General features: G+C 44.8%; 1 protein-coding gene across 3 annotated transcripts in view; it reads left to right on the top strand.

Annotated features, from left to right (window-relative positions):
• Window positions 1-12,964, top strand: part of mdh1b (malate dehydrogenase 1B, NAD (soluble)) — a 40,147-nt gene extending 27,183 nt beyond the window's left edge. The window contains exons 8-9 of one of the 3 annotated variants that reach the window (XM_080198602.1): window positions 6,359-6,498; window positions 10,664-12,964. In XM_080198602.1, the coding sequence (XP_080054728.1) occupies window positions 6,359-6,498; window positions 10,664-10,780 (257 nt within the window). In that variant the 3' untranslated portion in view covers window positions 10,781-12,964. Of the gene's footprint in view, window positions 1-4,534; window positions 4,975-6,358; window positions 6,499-8,587; window positions 10,044-10,663 lie in introns of those variants that run through there. The other 2 variants (XM_080198603.1, XM_080198604.1) reach the window with 2 other exon arrangements.
• Window positions 12,965-20,474: the final 7,510 nt, after the last annotated feature.

The following is a 20,474-nucleotide window of genomic DNA, read 5'->3' as shown; positions in this document are numbered from 1 at the left end:
TAGTCAGAGAGTGTAATGTACAGGCACGCCTCATAGCTGGCACCCATTGATGGTCACAGGGCAGTTGGGGACTTTTCCTCTGTTGTGAAAGAAACAATGGGGTGTCTTTTTGTTTACTCTTTATTGAATGTCCATTTTATTGTCCTGTGTTGCACTCATCGCTCTGTGGGATGTGGCTGAAGTTGCAGACACAATTGGCCTCATTTCTGTGCATCGTAAGGATATTACTTAAGACCCCTCTCAGTTGCAAGTAAAGACTCTGCCAGCCAACACCCTAAGATTGACGAACGGACAGCACTTGCACCACCCAATAGCCTCCTCATTTTCTTAACTTGACAAAGTGTCCTAACCCAGTGCCCCCTCCCCCCAATCCACACCCAGGATGCCACACACTTCCCATTTCACTCCTCCATGTCCCCGACCCCCACCCTTGGATCCTATTTCCAATCCTCCATGTTGTCAACCTCCCTACAAACCATGGTGTTATACATCTTTAATTGAAACACCTTCCAAGCATTCCAGTTTAATGAGACAAACAAGAACAATAATTCAATTATTTCTTTATTTAACACTTCTAGTACCAACTCAAACATAAACAATTGTAACTCATTAATTCTTTACTGAATTTTAACTGAATGTTAACTTTAACCGTACATCAACTTTAGATACTATCGAGTTTAGGAAAACCTTGGGCAAGAAATCTCCTCGATGTAGAATCTATCTTATCCTTCTCTGAAGTATCCTTCAGGGCACACTTTTTGTGATGCTTGGTCTGTTTGAGTTATCACTGACAAAGGCTCACATGTCTTTTTATCCACAATTCTCCACTTGCTTCCAGAAGATTCTCTATCATCCAGCCAATTGTGTTACCAGAAATCGATCACATGGCTCAAACATCCAATGAAATTTACTTTTGAATGATGCCACTATACTTAGTTCATGTGACATGACCCATACATAGCAGCCATATAAACCAGACACACAGTGTCTGGGTTAATGTAAACAACTTCCCTTATCTGGGAAGCTTCGGATCACAGCTCCCAGACCAGAGCAACTTTACGACCTGCATCTGGCGTTAATCTATAAATTGGCCAAAAACCCCAGCTTACTTAGTTCTCTAGCCATTTTAAAGCTACTATAGCCATTATTGTTATTAAATTATTGTTGTAGCCATTCTTTCTCTGTCCACAATGGCTATCCCCAACCCCCCATCACTAACTCACCCTTGTTAGTATTGAGCTTCCTCGCAAGCTGCCATTTGCCTGCACCCCTTCCTTGTGACATAGATGTAAGCAAGGAACACTGCTCAAATAAAAGAGTGCTGGAAAAACTCAGTAGGGCTGGCAGCATCTGCGCAGAGTCTCCAGTTCCAATTTATTTTGAATTAAAAAAGACAGTTTAAAACATGACCATCTGATAAAGCCTCACACTCTTAACACATTGCCCATGGTTTTCTGACCACTGCCTGAAGTTCTATGTCATGGTTGGGAATGGCTCCTATTCATAAAGTTATTCCTGAAATTCTTATATATTGGTTTCTTGCTGCAGTATCTCAGCTGCATAACTAGTGACAGCAGAGGCACAACTGTAACATGGAATGACTGACTTATTCATAAATTATGTCCAAATCAGCCACATCTAATTCCAAGAATACTTTACTCTTAATTTTACATTTTACTGGTGAGGACACAGCTGAAGCCGTGCCTTGCTTCCTCCAGGAATCGCAGTAACCTGTGTCCAAGTTTCTATTTCATTTTTCCATTCCTCGTGTGGTTCAGACTCTGATAAAAACTGCTGGATCGTCAAAGCTTGAAATTTGCATCGGCCTTCAGCTGTTCTATACCTGAAGTTGTAGCATGTTACTTTTTCTCAAAAGATAGAAAGTTAGAAGATAGAAGCAGGAGGAAGCCATTTGGCCCTTCAAACCTGCTCCGCTATTCATCATAATCATGGCTGATAGAACAAAGAACAACACAGCACGGGAAACAGGCCCTTCGGCCCAATGAGCCCGTGCCGCCATTTTAACATTGTGAGTGCCCTCCTCTACCTATGACCTTTGTCTACGCCTATTGGGGAAGATTGAGGGAAGACTAATTTAGCGACAATTTGTTACACCAATCAGCCTATGAGCACGTCTTTGGGGTGTGGGAGGAAACCGGAGCATCCAGAGAAAACCCACACAACCACGGGGAGAATGTACAAACTCCCGCAGACAATGGCCCAAATCAATGTATCTGCACAGCAAACAGTGATAGTCACTGAGCTGTCATGTTGCCCGTCAGATGGTCCAGTTTAAGCGTACACTAACGACTTGAAGCACTAGGCAACTCTCGAAGCAACATCCAAGAGTAGCCCTCACACGACCCACTGCGTGTATGCCCCTTGTTGGACAACAAGGCGGACCGAATCACCTGTGAAGTAAAAGAAAAGACATCAATAAACATGCACAACTTATACAGACATTTACAGAATCCCCAGAAGCTCAGAAGTAAGACAAGTGAGCCATGAAATATGTTGGAAGGTCCATAGGAATCAATTGATTCCCAGGGACGCCCCAAGGCTTTTGATCTTTATTTAGAACAGTCTCCTGTATCCCTCCATCTCCAGTCCACTCATGTGCCTATCTAAGTAAACCTTAAACAACTCTAGCGTGCCTGCCTCCAGGCCCTCACCCTCTGTGTGAAAAACTTCTCTCTAACATCCGAATTATACCTTGCCCCCCCCCTCACCCTAAGCCCGTGGCCCCTCGTAATTTTTGTATCCAACCTAGGAAAAAGCTTCCCACTATTCACTCTATCTATACCTTTCATAATGTTATACACCTCTATTAGATCTCCCCTTATTCTCCACCTTTTAAGGAGAACAGCCCCAACTTGCCCAATCTCTCCTCATAGCTCAGTCCTTCCATACCAGGCAGCATCCTGGTAAACCTCCTCTGCACTCTCTCCAGGGTCACAACGTCCTTCCAGTAGTGAGGCGACCAGAACTGGACGCAGGACTCCAAATGCGAGCGAACAATGTTCTATACAACTGGAACATTAGATGTCAGCTTTTATACTCTATACCCCTCCCTATAAAGGCAAGCATACCATAGGCCTTCTTCGCCACCTTCTCCACCTGTACTGCCACCTTCAAGGACATATGTACTTGCACCCCCAGGTCCCTCTGCGTTTCTATATTCTTAGTAGGCCTACCATTTATCGTGTAGCTCCCCCCTACATTATTTCTTCCAAAATGCATCGCCTCGCATTTACCTGGATTAAATTCCATCTGCCATTTCTCTGCCCAATATACCACCTATCTATATCCTGCTGTATTGCCTGACACTGCTCCTCACTGTTAGCAAGTCCAGCCATCTTCGTGTCATCTGCAAACTTGCTGATCACACCACCTCTTCCAAGTCATTTATGTATGTCACAAATAGCAGAGGTCCCAGTACGGAGCCCTGTGACACACCACTCTGCTGATCATCCAACTCAATTGCCTAATCCTGCTTTCTCCCCACAACCTTTGATCCTGTTTGCCCCAAGTGCTAGATCCAGCTGCCTCTTGAATATATTCAGTGTTTTGGCATCAACTATTTCCTGTGGTAATGAATTTCACAGGCTCACCACTCTTTGGGTGAAGAAATGTCTCCTCAGCTCCGTCCTAAATCTATCCCGAATCCTCAGACTGTGACCCCTGGTTCTAGACTCGCACTATCGGGAACATCCTTCCTGATAGAGACAAAGAACTTCTTAGTCAACATCCAGTCACCAGAGTGCTATGTTCATTCTCTGCTATCAAGTTTAATCCCAGCAATTAGCACGGTGACACAGCAGTTAGCACTGCTGCCTGACAGCGCCAGGGACCTGGGTTCAATTCCAGCCTTGGGTCACTGTCTGCATGGAGTTTGCACATTCTCCCCTTGTCTGCACGGGTTTCCTCCGGGTGCTCCAGTTTCCTCCCAGAATCCAAAGATATGTGGGTTAGATTGATTGCCCTTAATAAATTGACCTTAGTATCAGGGGGATTAGCAGGGTAAATATGTGGGGATAGGGCTTGGATGAGATTGTGGCTGGTGCAGACTCAATGGGCCGAATGGCCTCCTTCTGCACTGTAGGGATTGTATGATTCTAATCACGTATCGAGGGGAGGATCAACCTGAAGCCAGTCTTTTCCTTAAGCCAAGTTTAATTCCAACACTACAGAGTAAAGACACAACATCCAATGTGAACCAGCCTTTATAGTCTTGCAATAATCCGGGATTACCGATTTCAAGCATATATTCTGTTGCCGCACAATTTCAACATGAACAAGCAATATGATTGTGGGAAAAATACAGGCACCAGTATATTTCTGGCCATCCTGCAGGATAGCGCATATGTTGCCATTCCAGGCTGCCTAACGTCGGACTTGGGGCTGGATTAGGGGGGTAATGCCAAAGATGTACTTCCCAGGTAAACATTTGAACAGCAACTGTTCAGAGTCTCTAACCTCTTTTGGGTAATTGTGCTGCTCTGTGAACTATCCAAAATGTCTTTATTATTTGTAGGACATGGGCGTCACTGGCTGGGCCAGCATTTATTGCCCATCCCTAGTAGCCCGAGGGCAGTTGAGAGTCAACCACATTGTTGTGGCTCTGCAGTCACACAAAGGCCAGACCAGGTAAGGATGGCAGATTCCCTTCCCTGAAAGACATTATAGAATCATAGAAATTCCTACCGTGCAGAAAGAGGCCATTTGGCCCACCGAGTCTGCACCAACCACAATTCCACCCAGGCCCTATTATCGTAGCTCCAGATATTTACCCTGCTATTCCCCTGATACTAAGGGTCAATTTAGCATGGCCAATCCACCTAACTGACACATCTTTGGACTGTGGGAGAAAACTGGAGCACCTGGAGGAAACCCATGCAGACACAGGGAGAATGTACAAACTCCACATGGACAGTGACCCAAGCCGGGAATTGAACCCGGATCCCTGGCACTGTGTGCCACTGTGCTGCCCATTAGTGAACCAGATGGGTTTTTTGACCATCAACAATGGTCATCAGTAGATTCTTAATCCAAAATATTTGTTAATGAATTCAAATTCAGGCCTGACTTTCATCTGACACTTTCCACTCCATTCCTTAACCCTCACCCAGGCTGGATCAAACATTCCCAACCTGACCAGACCACACCTCCGCTGATTCAACTTCCCATCCCGGCTGGACCAGCCCTCCTACGACCCGATTCCCCAACCCAGATGGACTCCTCTCCTCCATCAGATGTCCATCTGTCCCCCACAAGAGTCCAACCACCTTCATATCTGACCCCTCCATGCCTGACCCCTCCTCCATGTCCAATTCCCCCACCTCCTTCTCCCCCACACACCTCAGATCCCATCATCTCCAAAATTCTATCCACTTACCCAAATGCTTACCTTTTCCCTGGTCTATTAATTTCAATGGAACCATTGAACTGTACAATAGCTAGTGCAGTAAAAAGGATGCATATCCTCCTTCACTCCGACTGTCAGACTTTGGCGCTGGACTCCCGGGATGCGCTGTGTTGCCTGGATGTCTCCCAGCCTGAGTTAGAAGATTGGGCAAGACAGAAGAAACTTGGCGCATGTAAGTAGATGTGGTGTAGCAACTGGATGCTGATTCCTACTCTGAGGGAATTATGGCCCATTATCCCCGGGGACTACATGGAACCAGCACTATCCCTGACTTTGCAAACAGGTTCATTTTCATTGCACAACTGAAGTGAAAGACTATGGTCTATGAGGGTGACTAGATGATGGGACAGAAAAGTTGACAGGCCATTGAAAGGTCCATTGATTTAGGTGGGAATTTCCAATCTCGTGGGCGGACTGTACTGGAAAATCTTGTTCCGAGTCTTTCTTTCAAATGTCATAGAATAGAATCATAGAATCCCTACAGTGCAGGAGGAGGCCATTCGGCCCATTAAGCCTGCACCGATAACAATCCCACCCAGGCACGACTCCTCTAACCCCACATATTGACCTTTCTAATCTCCCTGATACTGAGGGGCAATTTAGCATGGCCAATCCATCTAACCCGCACATCTTTGGAGTGTGGGAGAAAATCGGGGTACTCGGAGGAAACCCGAAGGAGAAGGAGACATGGGGAAAACATGCAAAGTCCACACAGACAATCAAGGCCAGAATTGAACCTGAGTTCCTGGTTCTGTGAAGCAGCAGTGTGAACCACCGTGCCACCCAATGTGTTAAATAATGCACCATGAGAGGACATTAACTCGCTCCTCCTGCACCCCGGGTTACTGAGAATTATGACTACATCATGGTCAGTTGTTACAAAGCAAGAGCTTAAATATTTCAGATGCACTATATTTTGATCTGGTGCTCCAGGTGAATTTGATATTCCACCGGGCCTCGTCTTCTCCATGCCAGTTCGATTCTGTGGTGGAAAGTGGGTAATTCAGACAGAGATTGAGATCAGTGAGGAAACAAAAGACAAACTGAAGCACATTGCTCAAGAACTGAAGTTGGTAAGTTCTCAATCGCAATAGAGGTTTATTTGACTCTTCCTGACACAATACTCCCTATCCAACACCGGCCTGAAGGAAGAACCTCAGCACATTGTTTGTGCGGAATGAGCCATGGTTCAGTTGGCAGCACTCCTTCCTCTGCATCAGAAGATTGCTGGTCCAATGCTGGTCCAATTGGCGCTCTGAGACCTGAGCACAAACATTGCAATACTGAAGGAGTACTGCACTGTCGGCTGACAGTGAGGCCCAGTCTGTCCTCCCAAGCGGATGTCAGAGATTCTACAGCACTAGTTCATGTCCTGACCAATATTTATCCCTCAAATCCATACAACAAAAAATTATCACATTGCTGTTTGTAGGAGCTTGCTGTGCACAAATTGACCATTGCATCTTTTTCTTATTCATTTGTGGGACCGGCGTGTTGCTGGCTGGGTCAGCATTTATTATCCATCCCTAGATGCCCTTGAACTGAGTGTCTTGCTCGGCCATTTCAGAGGGCACAGTAAAAGGTCTCATAACACCAAGTTAAAGTCCAACAGGTTTATTTTGAATCCCAAGCTTCCGGAGCGCTGCTCCTTCATCAGGTGAGTGGCATTGTGGCACCAAACTAACCTGGTGTTGTGATACTTATTGCTGTGTCCATCCCAGTCCAATGCTGGAATCTCCACATTATTTCACTGTGCTGCTGTGCCGTTCATGGTGACATCCTTCAACTGCGTACAAATTTAGCATTGCCTCTTTGCCCTTCTGCCCTCTCAGGGGGTTGGAAAAGATCCCTCCACACTTTCTGACCAAGAGCAGGAATGTACTCGCTGAAACTGTTTCCCAGCTTGGGTCACCACCTGTGCAGAGTCTGCATGTTCTCAGCCTAGGTTTCCTCCGGGTGCTCCAGTTTCCTCCCACAGTCTAAAAGACGTGCTAGTTAGGTGCATTAGCTGTGCTAAATTCTCCCTCAGTGTACCCGAACAGGTACCGGATTGTGGCAACTAGGGGATTTTCACAGTAAGCTCACTGTGGTGTTAATGTACTACTACTTGTGACATTAGTAAATGAACTTAAAAGCCTTTTTGTTGTCTTATCAGTTCAGGCTGGCTGTTTTAATTACCTGCATTTCTGTGTGTCAGGGGCCATTTACTCTTCTATTCCGTTTAAAATTGTGCCATTTTAGTCGTATTTCTTTGTTCACTGTTCCAGTGTATAGGGTGAGGTTCTCCAGCTTCCCAGCCATGTGTGTCCCACTAGCAGGAGGTGGTGCACTGCTGGCCAGTGGTGGGATTCTCTGGCCCCGCTGCTGTCAATGGAAATTCCTGGCCATAGAGTATGGGCACAGTCATGGATCTAGACCACGTTGTGATGGAGCTGGGGTTACAATCCCATGGACAGATTGTAAAACTAGGCTGAGAATTTTGAAATTGAGGTCAAGGGTAATTTTTAACCAACCGGGAAATACTCAGATGGGGCAGACAGCCTGATCTTTGTAGAATCCGCCTAATTTTCATCCCATAGATTTCCATGGAGGAATGATCAGACAGGCTGCAGAGAGAGCAAAACTTCTATAAAGCTGATGAAAATGGAGATTGAGCCCTTACATTCCTCCAAAGTGCCTCAGCAAGGCTGCGGAAACAGTCAACGAGAGGAAGGTCTTTCTCATATGAACTCGGCATGAATCATAGAATCCCTACAGTGTAGAAGGAGGCCATTTGGCCCATCGAGTTTGCACCAACAACTATCCCACTCAGACCCTATTACCATAACCCCACATATGAACCCACTAATTCCCCTGACACTAGGGTCAATTTAACATGGCCAATCAACCTAACCCACATATCTTTTGACTGTGGGAAGAAACCAGAGCACCCGAGGAAACCCACACAGACATGAGGAGAATGTGCAAACTCCACACAGACAGTGACCCGAGGCCAGAATTGAACCCATGTCCCTGGCGCTGTGGGACAGCAGTGCTAACCATCTGAGAATATTTATGATAACAAATATTGATCTTGACAGCACCATGTACACTCATATCATTTCACACTTTTCTTTGAACTCAGTTGTCTTATTAATCCCCGTTCCTTCCCCCATTCCATAGGAACAACGTTTAAAGTTCCACCCTGTGGAAGAAAGTGAGGGGGAATCAAGTGTCTCATCTCATCAAAAGCCACAGTCTAAGAAACAATCAATCAAGTTTTAGAAGAAGGACTTGGTTATACCAGACGAACAGCAGCCAGATAGGTAGCTGAGCCTCAATCATTTGATTACATTGTATGTAAAACATAGGAAAATCAGAGGAATTTCAGGGTTGTTTAGAGACTTTTCCATTGAAAGCATCACCAAACACCTTGGTTTAGGAAAGTGTATGGCTATAGGAGTATGAGCAGTAACATAACATAACCCCATCCCAGCACAAAGGGGACGATCTTACCAAAAAAAAGTTCTAAGTGGCAAATGAGCATGAAAATCAAGCATTTTTTTGGGGGCGAAAATCTTACCTTTGACTTTGTCAAAAAAATTAGGCCAAACATTGTTTCTCGCCAGCAGGGGGAGGGGGTGTGGCCTAGCTCCCCGGAAAGCCAGCAGATAGCAGCAGAGGGTGCCATTGTGCATGTGCTCTCTGTGTTCTGTGAGAATCTTCACTAGCAAGACCACAAAGGCAAGTGAGCCTGAACAATTCCATCCATGTAAAAATAGAATTTAAATATTACAATCAGTCTTGTGTCCTTTTCTGATTTCTCAGTTCTTTTACCTGCTTGAGCCACCCCTTGACCGGCAGGGCCAAAAGGTAAGGTCATGGCCAAAGGAGGATAGGTCCTGAGCACAGTGGAAAATTTTGCTAGTTTCTCCATGACCACCAACAGAACAGCCCAAGGTGCAATATTTGTCAAACATAGAGTATCATGGCAGCACTGATTTGTGTCCTCTCACGATGACTGAGGGGGAAGAAAGTGGGCTCTGTAGCACCTGATCTTTGGGCACCACAGGATTCTTTAAGGTTTCAAAATGGCTTCACTCATGACAGTAAATTGGTAAATGAGTTACCATGTGCAGAATCAACGTGGGAAGAGTGACCAGATCATAACCAACTTGCCCATGCTGCCCAGTTTTTACCACTAAGCTAGTCCCAATTGCCCGCGTTTGGCCCATATCCCTCTATAGCCATCTTACCCATGTAACTGTCTAAATGCTTTTTAAAAAATAAAACTGTACTCATCTCTACTACTCCTCTGGCAGCTTATTCCAGACACTCACCAGCCTCTATGTGAAACAGTTGCCCTTCTGGACCCTTTGTATCTCTCCCCTCTCACCTTAAACCTATGCCCTCTGGTTTTAGACTCCCCTACTTTTGGGAAAAGATGTTGATTATCTACTTTATCAATGCCCCTTATTACTTTATAGACCTCTATAAAATCAGCCCTAAGCCTTCTACACTCCAGGGAATAAAGTACCCAGCCCATCCAGCCTCTCCTTATAACACAACCATCAAGTCCTGATAGCATCCAGGTAATTTTTTTTTCTGCACTCCTTCTAGTTTAATAATATCCTTTCTATCATAGGGCGACCAGAACTGTATACAGTATTCCAAGTATGGCCTTACCAACGTCTTGTACAACTTCAACAAGATATTCCAGCTCCTGTATTCAGCATTCTGACCAATGAAACTAAGCATGCTGAATGCTTTCCTCACCACTCTGTCACCTGTCACTCCACTTTCAAAGAGCTATGAAGCTGTACCCCTAGATCTGTTCTATAACTCTCCTCAACGCCCTACTACTAACTGAGTACATCCTGGAAATTGACAAAGATGTCGCAGACAAAAAGACAAAGGGAGAGTAAATGGTAGTGATCATGGCTAAGAATGGTACCAATAGCAGCCATTAAGAGACCAGAATGTGTGAATGGCAGAACAAAAATGAACAGGACAATCTGAGGCATGTAATGGATGGGGTGAAGAAGAGAGGAGACAGTAATAGGGGTAAAGAGAGGTAAAATGAGATTTTAAAAGTTCAAACGTGAATAGAAGAAATTAAGATAAATTTTTTAAAAAGTAAAATGAATGTTTCATTTTGACCCTGAATTTGTACAATAAGAAGGCAAGTGCTGAATGAGAATCTGGGTTCAGGGATCGACTGGCTTCCTCCTGCTCAAGTTCTTCTATCATCTCTTACAGGCTGGGAATTGTACCATATCCATACTGATCTCCCGCTCCCCGACGTGTGCCCTCCCCCCAACGGAACTGACACTGGAAAGGGCTCTGCTCTCTGAAATGACAATAATTAACCACTAATTTGTTAATGAAGAATTATTAACTATTCAGTCATCTTTCAAATTGTGAGTCTCGCTGTTGAGATCAATTTTTCAAAAAATTCCAAAGAGTTGGGATTCACTTTAATATCATTCTTAAATTTGTTCAGCTGTTCTTTATTGTAATGGGGACTGTAAGTGACTTCACCGGGTAGCAGCCAGTTACTGAGCTCTGCGGAGTGTGTGAGGGATCAATGTCATTTGAAATACCATAATCAAACCAATGTGGTCATATTTTAGTTCAACGATTTGTGTTGATTCACCTCTCCTGCGCCATTTGGTTTCATTGTTTGTCCAAAGCACTTGTCCTGAAGATGTTGTGAAGTTATGCAGTTATGAGAAGATTCCTGGACCCGCCACTGCACCACACAGTCCTCAGAACGAATGCATCATCCTCACTGACTGTTTGCACCCCAGTGTCCAGGGGAGGCAAGCAAACAGAGAGGGGGAAAAGTGCTCTATAACCAATTTCAGGAGAAAATGCTGGGAGATTCACAACTGACAACCTAAGACATCGAACCAGCATCAGGAAACTATGATCGTTATGTATTTACAAGCAAAACAAACCAATTCAAACATTCTAGATCAATTCAATTTGAACAGCAATGTCCTGTTCCCTCCAGAAATGATAAGTTCAATTTTAAAGAATATTAGCGTTACCACTAGTGATTTATTTGGGGAGGCATGGTGGCACAGTGGTTAGCATTGTTGCCTTACAGTGCCAGGGACCCAGGTTCACTTCCTGGCTCAGTTCACTTTCTGCATGGAGTTTGCACATTCTCCCTATATCTGTGTGGGTTTCCCCTGGGTGCTCCGGTTTCCACCCACTGTCCAAAGATGTGCAGGTTAGATGGATTGGCCATGCTAAATTGCCCCTTAGTGTCAGGGGAACCAACTTGGGTAAGTGCATGGGGTTATGGGGATAGGGCCTGGGTGGAATTGTGGTCAGTGCAGAATCGATGGGCGAATGGTCTCCTTCTGCACTGTATGATTCTACAAATATCTGGAGAAGAAAAGTCTTGATCATCTAACTGTGCACTATTTGCATATCCCTAGTCTTATAAGTCTTAATTTGGAATATCTTAATCAAATTTAAAACTCTCGATTATATCCCTTCCCACCCCCCACACAGCTGAAACTTTAACTCAAGAGATTGAAAGTGAGTTGTCCTCTTCCTCTACAGTCTCAATCATCCAGTTGTTGGATACAGAATTTGGACAAAACAAGTTCCTAAGCAGCTCAATTTGAGCTTTAATTTTTACAAACTTAGCATTGCATTCTCCTGAGTCACAACAAGAAGCAAAGTCCAAAATAATTTCAATGATCACCATCACTCCGAGGCTGATTTTTAAAAGGGGACCTAATTGTTCAGCTGATCATCACATCATTCTGTCACTGGTTACATGGTTTACTGGGTCAGCTGACCCTTACAGCTTGTTACCATTGGTCACATTACAACAGATCCAATGTTATCACCAGTTGCGTTCTAATACTAATGTTTTTCACACTAAATGAGTTTGTTTTTATTCTTTCATGAGGAACAGGCATTGCTGGCAATGCCTAACTAAGGCAGCGCAGTGGTTAACACTGCTGCCTCACAGCGCCAGAGACCTGGGTTCGATTCCCAACTTGAGTCACTGTCTGTGTGGAGTCTGCACATTCTCCCAGTGCCTGTGTGGGTTTCCTCCAGGTGCTCCAGTTTCCTCCCACAGTCGAAAGACATGCTGGTTAGGTGTGTTGGCTGTGCTAAATTCTCCCTCAGTGTACCCAAACAGGCACCGGAGTGTGGAAACTAGGTTATTTTCACAGTAATTTCATTACTGTGTTATTGTAAGCCTACTTGTGATACGAATAAATAAACTTCAAACTTTAAACCAATTATGCTTCAACTGAGTGGCTTGCTAGGCCATTTCAGAGGGCAGTTGAGATTCAACCACATTGCTGTGGCTCTGGAGTCACATGAAGGCCAGACCAGATAAGGACGGCAGATTTCCTTCCCGAATTAGTGAACCAGATGGGTCTCTCTGACAAAGGTTTACTGCGCACCGCCACTGAGACTAACTTGTCTTACTTTAATACTAAACCTGCGTAGTATCTTTGAATTAGCACATGTTCAATGATTTGCATTCATATTCACCATCCGCATTTCTTATTTTGTTGCCAGATAATAAAGTCACTCATTTTGCCTCTGTAAATACTTCCAGTTAATGGAATTTCTGTTGCATGGACAGCAGACTTCAGACTGAAAATTAAGGGTTTGACGCAACTAAGAAACAGTTTCAGAGAGCTTGTTAAGTGTCAGCTGTATTGGCCCAGGTTTTTGAGTCACAAGTGGACCAGGCAGAGGGCAGATTGCCTTCACTAAAGGACACCTAACATATATGCCAGAATTTTATGCTCCACCCAAGGTGCTTTCTGTGCCAGAGGTGAGTATAGAATTGAATGGATGTTTTTTTCATCTGGAAACCTGGGGCTAAAGGGATAGGAGGGGAAGGGGGGATCGGGATATTGAATTTGATGATCAGCCATGATCAAAATGAATGGCGGAGCAGCTTGAAGGGCCGAATAGCCTACTCTTGCTACTAGTTTCTATGTAAACTGCCCAGCTTAACCCAGATGCAATTTCACACTTGGGCGGACAGGGGCTCAGGCAGGAAACCTACCCTTCCACCCATTAAGACCTGTAAGTAGCCACTTAATGTCCACGGAAGGGCCTTTTCCTGCTTATCCTTGAGCGGGTGGGGAGGGTGGAAAACTGACAAAAGTTATTTTCTCCATCTCGTGTGGGTTGGGGACAGGCCTCAATGTGAAGGCCCCTTTAGAGATAGGATGCCCTCCCCTCAGGACCTTAGAGCTCTGGACTGGCTGACCTTCTCTAGGCGTCCTCTGCCTTCCCTCCCCCAGGACTTAGCTTTGCAACAGTTCCGGGAATTTGTTCCAGGCAGAGTGCTGCAGTACCACTTCTGGCCACTGTAGCACTGTACCCAGTCTATTGGTCGACAGCTCTCCTAGGCAGGACTTCATTCCAAGGATGGAAATCCTGCCCGCTAGCTGTCAAGATGGTATTAAATGGCAGTGGGATTTCAAGGGTCAATGGTAGCTTGTTAGGCTCTCACAATGGCAAGTGCCAATCATCCGCCATCCTTAAAGTCTACCCATTGGCTGGAATTTTACTGCTCCTCCCACCATGGGAATGGGAGCGGGCGAGGGGTGAAACATGGGGTGATCTGTTGACCTTGGGTGGGATTTTACAGCTTTAGGACAAATGAGGCCATAAAATTCGGCCCATAATGTCTACAGGAGGAGCATTAATGAGGAAACCTGGGGAATTATTCTAAGGTGGTTAAAACAGGAGGAAATATGATCCAGAGTTTCTCCAAAATATTGGTTAGAAAGAAGAAATGTATAACACGGAAGAAGACCTTTCAACCCACCCAGCCTGTGTTGGTGGTTACACTTCACATGAGCAGTAATCCTAATCCCATAAGCCACTCTGTTACTATATCATTTTATCCTCTTTTACTCCCACCACCTATCCTATTGATAAATGTTGACTTTTACACCAGTAATGCATCCACAATTTTAAAACCCACCATGTTAAAAAAAAGCCCCTAGCTGCTCTCTGTGGGCAGCACGGTGGCACAATGGTTAGCACTACTGCCTCACCGTGCCAGGGACCCGGGTTCAATTCCTGGCTTGGGTCACTGTGCGGAGTCTGTACATTCTCCCCATGTCTGTGTGGGTTTCCTCTGGGTGCTCTGGTTTCCTCCCACAGTCTGAAAGGTGTGCTGGTTAGGTGCATTGGCCATGTTAAATTCTCCCTTAGTGTACCCGACCAGGCACCGGAGTGTGTCGACTAGGGGATTTTCACAGTAACTTCATTGCAGTGTTAATGTAAGCCTGCTTGTGACAATAATAAATAAACTTATTCCATTTAAATAAATTTATTCCATTAACCTTATGCCTACGTCTATTTCTCAAGTCATCAACAGTTGGTAACAGCGTGATGAAGGAACAGAGAGCTGTATATCCAGGTTTCCTGACAGCATCAATTTAGTTGGCACAGTAAATAATCTAAATGGGAATAGAAGGTTGCAAAGGGACATCAATAGATTAAATGGGCAGATAAAATGGTGGCAGATGGAGTTTATTATGGATCTAACTAAGATACAGATCAGCCAGAATCTAATTGCTTGAGGGTATGACTGGTTCCTGTAATATGTGAATTGCTAATATTTTATCTGATGGATGATTCTTGAAGTCCAATCTTACTGAGAGAAGTAAGTGTGACCACTTTAAGGAACAATTTCCAGAGACCATGCCTGAAAATGTGCAGTTTGAGCGTTACTATGAGGTAGTTTTGAGATAGATCTTAATTGTATTTGTCCAGTCCCCTAGGACCTAATTTGCCCTTGTACCAACACTAGCTTTAGAAACTCAAGTTCCTTTATCATCTTCTCAAACCTTTCTCCTCTGTCTCCTCCACCCTCACCTTCAACAATAAGTGCGAGGATTTTATGGATGTCTTTGCCACTAAGATTGATATCATTCAATCAATTAACTAGGGAGTTTTGTGGCGCAGTGAGTTAGTGTCCCTGCCTCTAAGCTGAAAGCTCCAAGTTTGAGTCCCACCCTAGGATTTGATGACCAAGGAAGCTGCGTTCATAATGTGGTCCAACAGGTTGAGTGTCAACCTCAAAATCCTTCCAAACACGCTAATGACTGGCAGTAAGATTGGGAGAGACTCCTGATTAGCCATGTTTGATGTGGAATTGTGCCACTCAAGCTATACGCCCCTGGCAACAGTAACCTGTTTCGAGGGAATTTTTAGCTATGGAAACACAGAAGTCTGCTTTAGTGCATCACGAAGTGTGGGAAGAGAATTTTAAATTGGAATTAACTGCCTCCCTAGTTAATTAGGTCAAACTTCCTCTAAATGTCCCTTCCGCCTCTTTGCCCTAGCCCGGAATGTGCACCTTTCTTGAATTTCTCTCCTCTCTTGCCTCATACCCTCTTTGCAATCAGGAGACTCCTCCTCTCTCAATTATATTCACACTAAACGGCTGACAACCCATCTTCCCTCCCTGGTGTCAGCTGATATTGTTCATGGTTCTCTCATCAGGTGCTGTCCATCTCTCTCTTACCACTGCCATCATCAACCTTCTCCCCAGTAAAATAACCTTGGTTCCACTGTCCTTGCCATCTATTGCTCCACCTCCAAATCCCCTGTCTTCTGCAAAGTCCTTGAATATATTGTCACCTCCCAAATCTGTGCTTATCTTTGCCAGACCTCGATGTCTGAATCGCTGCTGTCTCAGTTCATCTGCTGCTGGAGCCCTTTATTCCCTCTACACTTGACTAGCCCAACGCATTCTTGGTTGCTGTCCCACATTGTACCCACTGTAAACTTGTCATCCAAAATTCTATTCCCCATGTCCCAACTCACACCAAGTATCTAGTCAGGTAACAGTCCTACGCTCACTGGCATAGTGGTTAGCACTGCTGCCGCAGAGCATCAGGGTCCCAGGTTCGATTCCTGGCTTGTGCCACTATCTGTGCAGTGTCTACATGTTCTTCCCGTGTCTGTGTGGGTTTCCTCTCGGTGCTCCGGTTTCCTCCAAAGATGTGTGGGTTAGATTGATTGGCCATGCTAAAATTTAAAATTGCCCCATAATTTCAGAGGGTGTTAGCAGGGTGAATAGGTGGGGTTACCTGGAGACAGTCTGGGTGGGAGGGTTGTCGGTCCAGGTTTGAATAATCTCTCTTCACTGTATGGGTTCTATGTTATGAACCTCAGGGTGTGCACCACTGGTGGAGTGCAGCATTGTCACATTCAGACTTTTGGATTATTCCGTGACAAACAGCACAACATAAAAACACTGAGCGATAGAGGAAAACACAAGAGGAGCTGGAAGCTTTAGGCAGGATTGAGGGCTGTGCACACTGAGATTCGCTGCTTCCAAAGAATGGACACACAATTCTGGAGAGTAGAAAGAATAGTACTTTTCACAGTCTCAGCATGTCCTCAAGTGATTTACAGCCAAAGATGTAGACTAGAATTCTCCAGTCATTCACGCCGGCAGGATTCTCCAGTCCTGGCGGTAGTGCACCCCCGCCCGTGGATTTCCCGCTGATGTGGGAGGATGTCAATGGGAATTCTCTGGGAAGCCGGAGACTCTTGCCCATATAATTTTTGAAGTATAGGGTGGGATTTTCCAGCCCTTCCCACTGGCAGGATCTTCCAGACCTGCCAACGGTGACCACACTCCCGTGTCAGGTTCCCCACTGGTTGATTCTTGTGAACATTGTGAACTTTGATGGGACAAGAAGATCCCACTGGTTGCCAATGGTGAACAACCTCCACTCAGAAAACTATGCCATTGGAGGGGTAATTTGAGATGGCCAATTATGTTTTAAACAATGCAAAACTCATGAGGCAAATATCTCTGCATAAAGATCTAACATTTATTTAAAACAAAAACACAACAAGCAACTGCTCAAAGATAACCAAAAGGGTTGAGTAGCTCTGGAATAGAGCGACAGAACCTCTCTGATGAATCTAACATATACAATCAAAACCGATCAATTATAGATTTTCTTATCAATCATCCCCACCTCACATTGGTTTAAAATAAATTACATTCAGTACACATACATCAATAATAATCTCTGACATATCCCTGAGTTAATTGCATTTTACCATTCAGTATAATGCTATTTCATTTGTCCATTCAGCCCGGACATTAGCTCCTACCTTGGCTGAATTCATTTCCTTGTTGCTAAGCAACTATAGACACTCATCACAAAGGTCAAAGTGAACATTCCCACCAGCACACTGCCAAGTGGAGTAGACATGTCACCCCTGCATCCAGGTGCATATCTATTCTATGTCTGGACAATTAATGTCCCTATTCATAAAGTTGCAAAATATGTCCCCTCACCAGGAACTTCTGGTAAGAATTCTGCCCAGGTCTTTGGCTCTGAACTCTTCACATTTACCATCATCCCTTACGGTAACCCGCTCTTTGCTGGAGTGAACAATGATTCATACAATATTTCAAATACATTTTAAAAATCAGTAATAGTTTAAAATAATAATTACTTGTTTGTTTCTGTTACAACATTTATACGTGTAAACCATTTGTCTTATTAGTTTATTAGCTTTGTTTCAAGAATCATTTAACTCTTTACTAGTAGTACTGTCAGTGCGTTATGTATTCTGTCTATGACCTTTGTAGTTGACCAATAATCTCCCCGTTCGGGTCCATTGTCTCAGTTGCAATATAAGTAAATGCGATAGTTAATTTATACCCAGCGAGGTCCCACAAACAGCAGTGAGATAAAAGTCCAGTTAATCTGTTTTAATGATGCTGGGCGAGGAAGAAACAGTGGCCAAGAGACAAGGGAACACTCCCCTGCTCCTCTGAGTGGCATCAACCTCCAACGCAGTGGGCAGGCAGGGTCTCGATCACTGGAATGACAGCTCCTTTGCCAGTGTTGTAGTCTACAGCGGAGAGATAGACCAGATTTTGTGTGGGACAATGAATCTCTTTTCCATCAACCCTTTCCCCCTCCACTGTTCCCCCCTTTTTATCCCCTCTTTTCTCACCTTTTCTCCCCCTTTGCTTCCTTTTCCCCCCTTTTTCTCAATTTTATCTCTCTCCCACCCATCTGCCCCTGGAACTTACCCTCGGATTTCAGCTTCTCTACTGTTTGGCCGTTCACACCTTTTATTCTCTCTATTAGCTGCCATTAGCACCTCTTAACTTTTCCCCCTGGTTTCTGTAGCCAGGACTCATCTTTCATTCCCTCACACTACAGTATAAATATCTCCCACTTTCTATGCCTCTTAGCTTTGACAAAGGGTCATCTGGACTCGAAACGTCAGCTCTTTTCTTTCCTTACAGATGCTGCCAGACCTGCTAAGATTTTCCAGCATTTTCTCTTTTGGTTTCAGATTCCAGCAGTAACTTGCTTTTATTTTTTACTACAACCCTCTGACTCAAAAGGTGATGATTGATAATCTTCCAACAACAAAGGGGAATGGTAGACTTTAATTTGGGAGTGAGAAGCGTATATTTAATAGAAGATATAGAATCCTGAGGGGACTTGATAGGGTGAGTACTTGGGAAATGTTTCCACTCCTCTAAGGAGGTGCCTAGAACTAGGGGAACACAGTTTAAGAGTAAGGAGTCATTCTTAAAATGAGATGAACAGAATTGTTTTCCTTCAGAGGGTCGTGGAATTCTCGTCCTCAGAGCGCGAGTAAGGCATTGACTTTGTCCAAGGTACAGTTAGGCAGAGTTTTGATGGATGAGGGAGCCAAGGGGGACGGACAGGAAAGTGGAGTTGAGACCACTGCTGTAATCTTATTGAATGGCAGAGCAGGCTTGGAGGGCCTGCTCCTGTCCGAAGGCCTGTGTTCATAAAACATAGAATAGAATCCCTACAGTGCAGAAGGAGCCATTCAGCCCATCGAGTCTGTGCCAACTACAACACCACTCCGGCCCTGTCCCCACAACCCAAAGCATTTACCCTAGCCAGTCCCTCTCACAAATAGGGGCCATTTTAGCATGGCCAATCCATCTAATCAGCGCGTCTTTCGGATCGTGGGAGGAAACTGGAATACCCAGAGGAAACTCACACAGACATGGGAAGAATGTGCAAACTCCACCCAGACAGTGACCCAAGCCAGGAATCGAATCTAGATCCCTAGCGCTGGGAGGTAGCAGTGCTAATCACTGCGCCATCATGTCACCCATCTTCCTAAGTGAAAAACTACCTCACTTTTATTTTTGGAACTAATTCTGTTCTATTTTGAACACTGGGCTCTTTGTTTTCGTGGGCATGCACTCGATAAACGGTGTGGCCTACTGAGGTTTCCATGGTAACCAGGCAGCTTGGAGCATCCGTCTGAAGGAAGTAACAAGAGCGAAATGATTGATGAAGATTCTTTTTTGAAGTACAACTCTTCAATTTTCCATTTGTCCTGAGGCGCAGTTGAGTTATTAAAATCACGCGCACCAATGGGTTCTTTGCGTTCGCACCTCCAGCCACCTGGTGAACTATTCAATGTGCAGGAACGCTCAAAGTTGAAACCACCTCGAGTTAAGACTCTCCGTCTTGCCAGAAAGTGAGGAGAAAAGGTGAGCAGAGGCGCTGGGAAAAGAGCAGAAGGAATTTGCAATGAGGCTGGTGTTCGGTCCCCCATTTCCTCTGCAAGGGGGCAATCCACTGACGCAACACTTCACATCCTCATATCACCCAGAACAGTTTTGTAATTAGGTTTTACCTTATTTCGGCTTTCAAGAAGAAAACCTTGTACCTAAGTATAGTTTCACTCAGACTTCAGCAGAAGTTAGGACAAGTGAAGTGACCCCTTGCTGCCAGAGAGGCTGGTGTTGCATTAGAATTGAATCATAGAATCCCTACCATGGTGGCACGCTGGCACAGTGGTTAGCATTGCTGCCCCACAGTGCTAGAGACCCGGGTTCAATTCCTGGCTTGATTCACTGTCTGTATGGAGTTTGCACATTCTCCCTGTGTCTGTGTGGGTTTCCTGTGGATGCTCCGGTTTCCTCCCAAAGATGAGTGGATTAGGTGGATTGGCCATGCTAAAATTTCCCCTTAATGTCAGGGGGACTAGCTAGGGTAAATAGATGGGGATAGGGCCTGGG

This window comes from Carcharhinus amblyrhynchos, chromosome 11 (genome assembly GCF_965287045.1).
Source record: "Carcharhinus amblyrhynchos chromosome 11, sCarAmb.v2.hapA, whole genome shotgun sequence".
NCBI classification, from domain to species: domain Eukaryota; kingdom Metazoa; phylum Chordata; class Chondrichthyes; order Carcharhiniformes; family Carcharhinidae; genus Carcharhinus; species Carcharhinus amblyrhynchos.
Note: the sequence above shows the minus strand (reverse complement) of the source record. Positions and strands in the feature narration are given on the sequence as shown.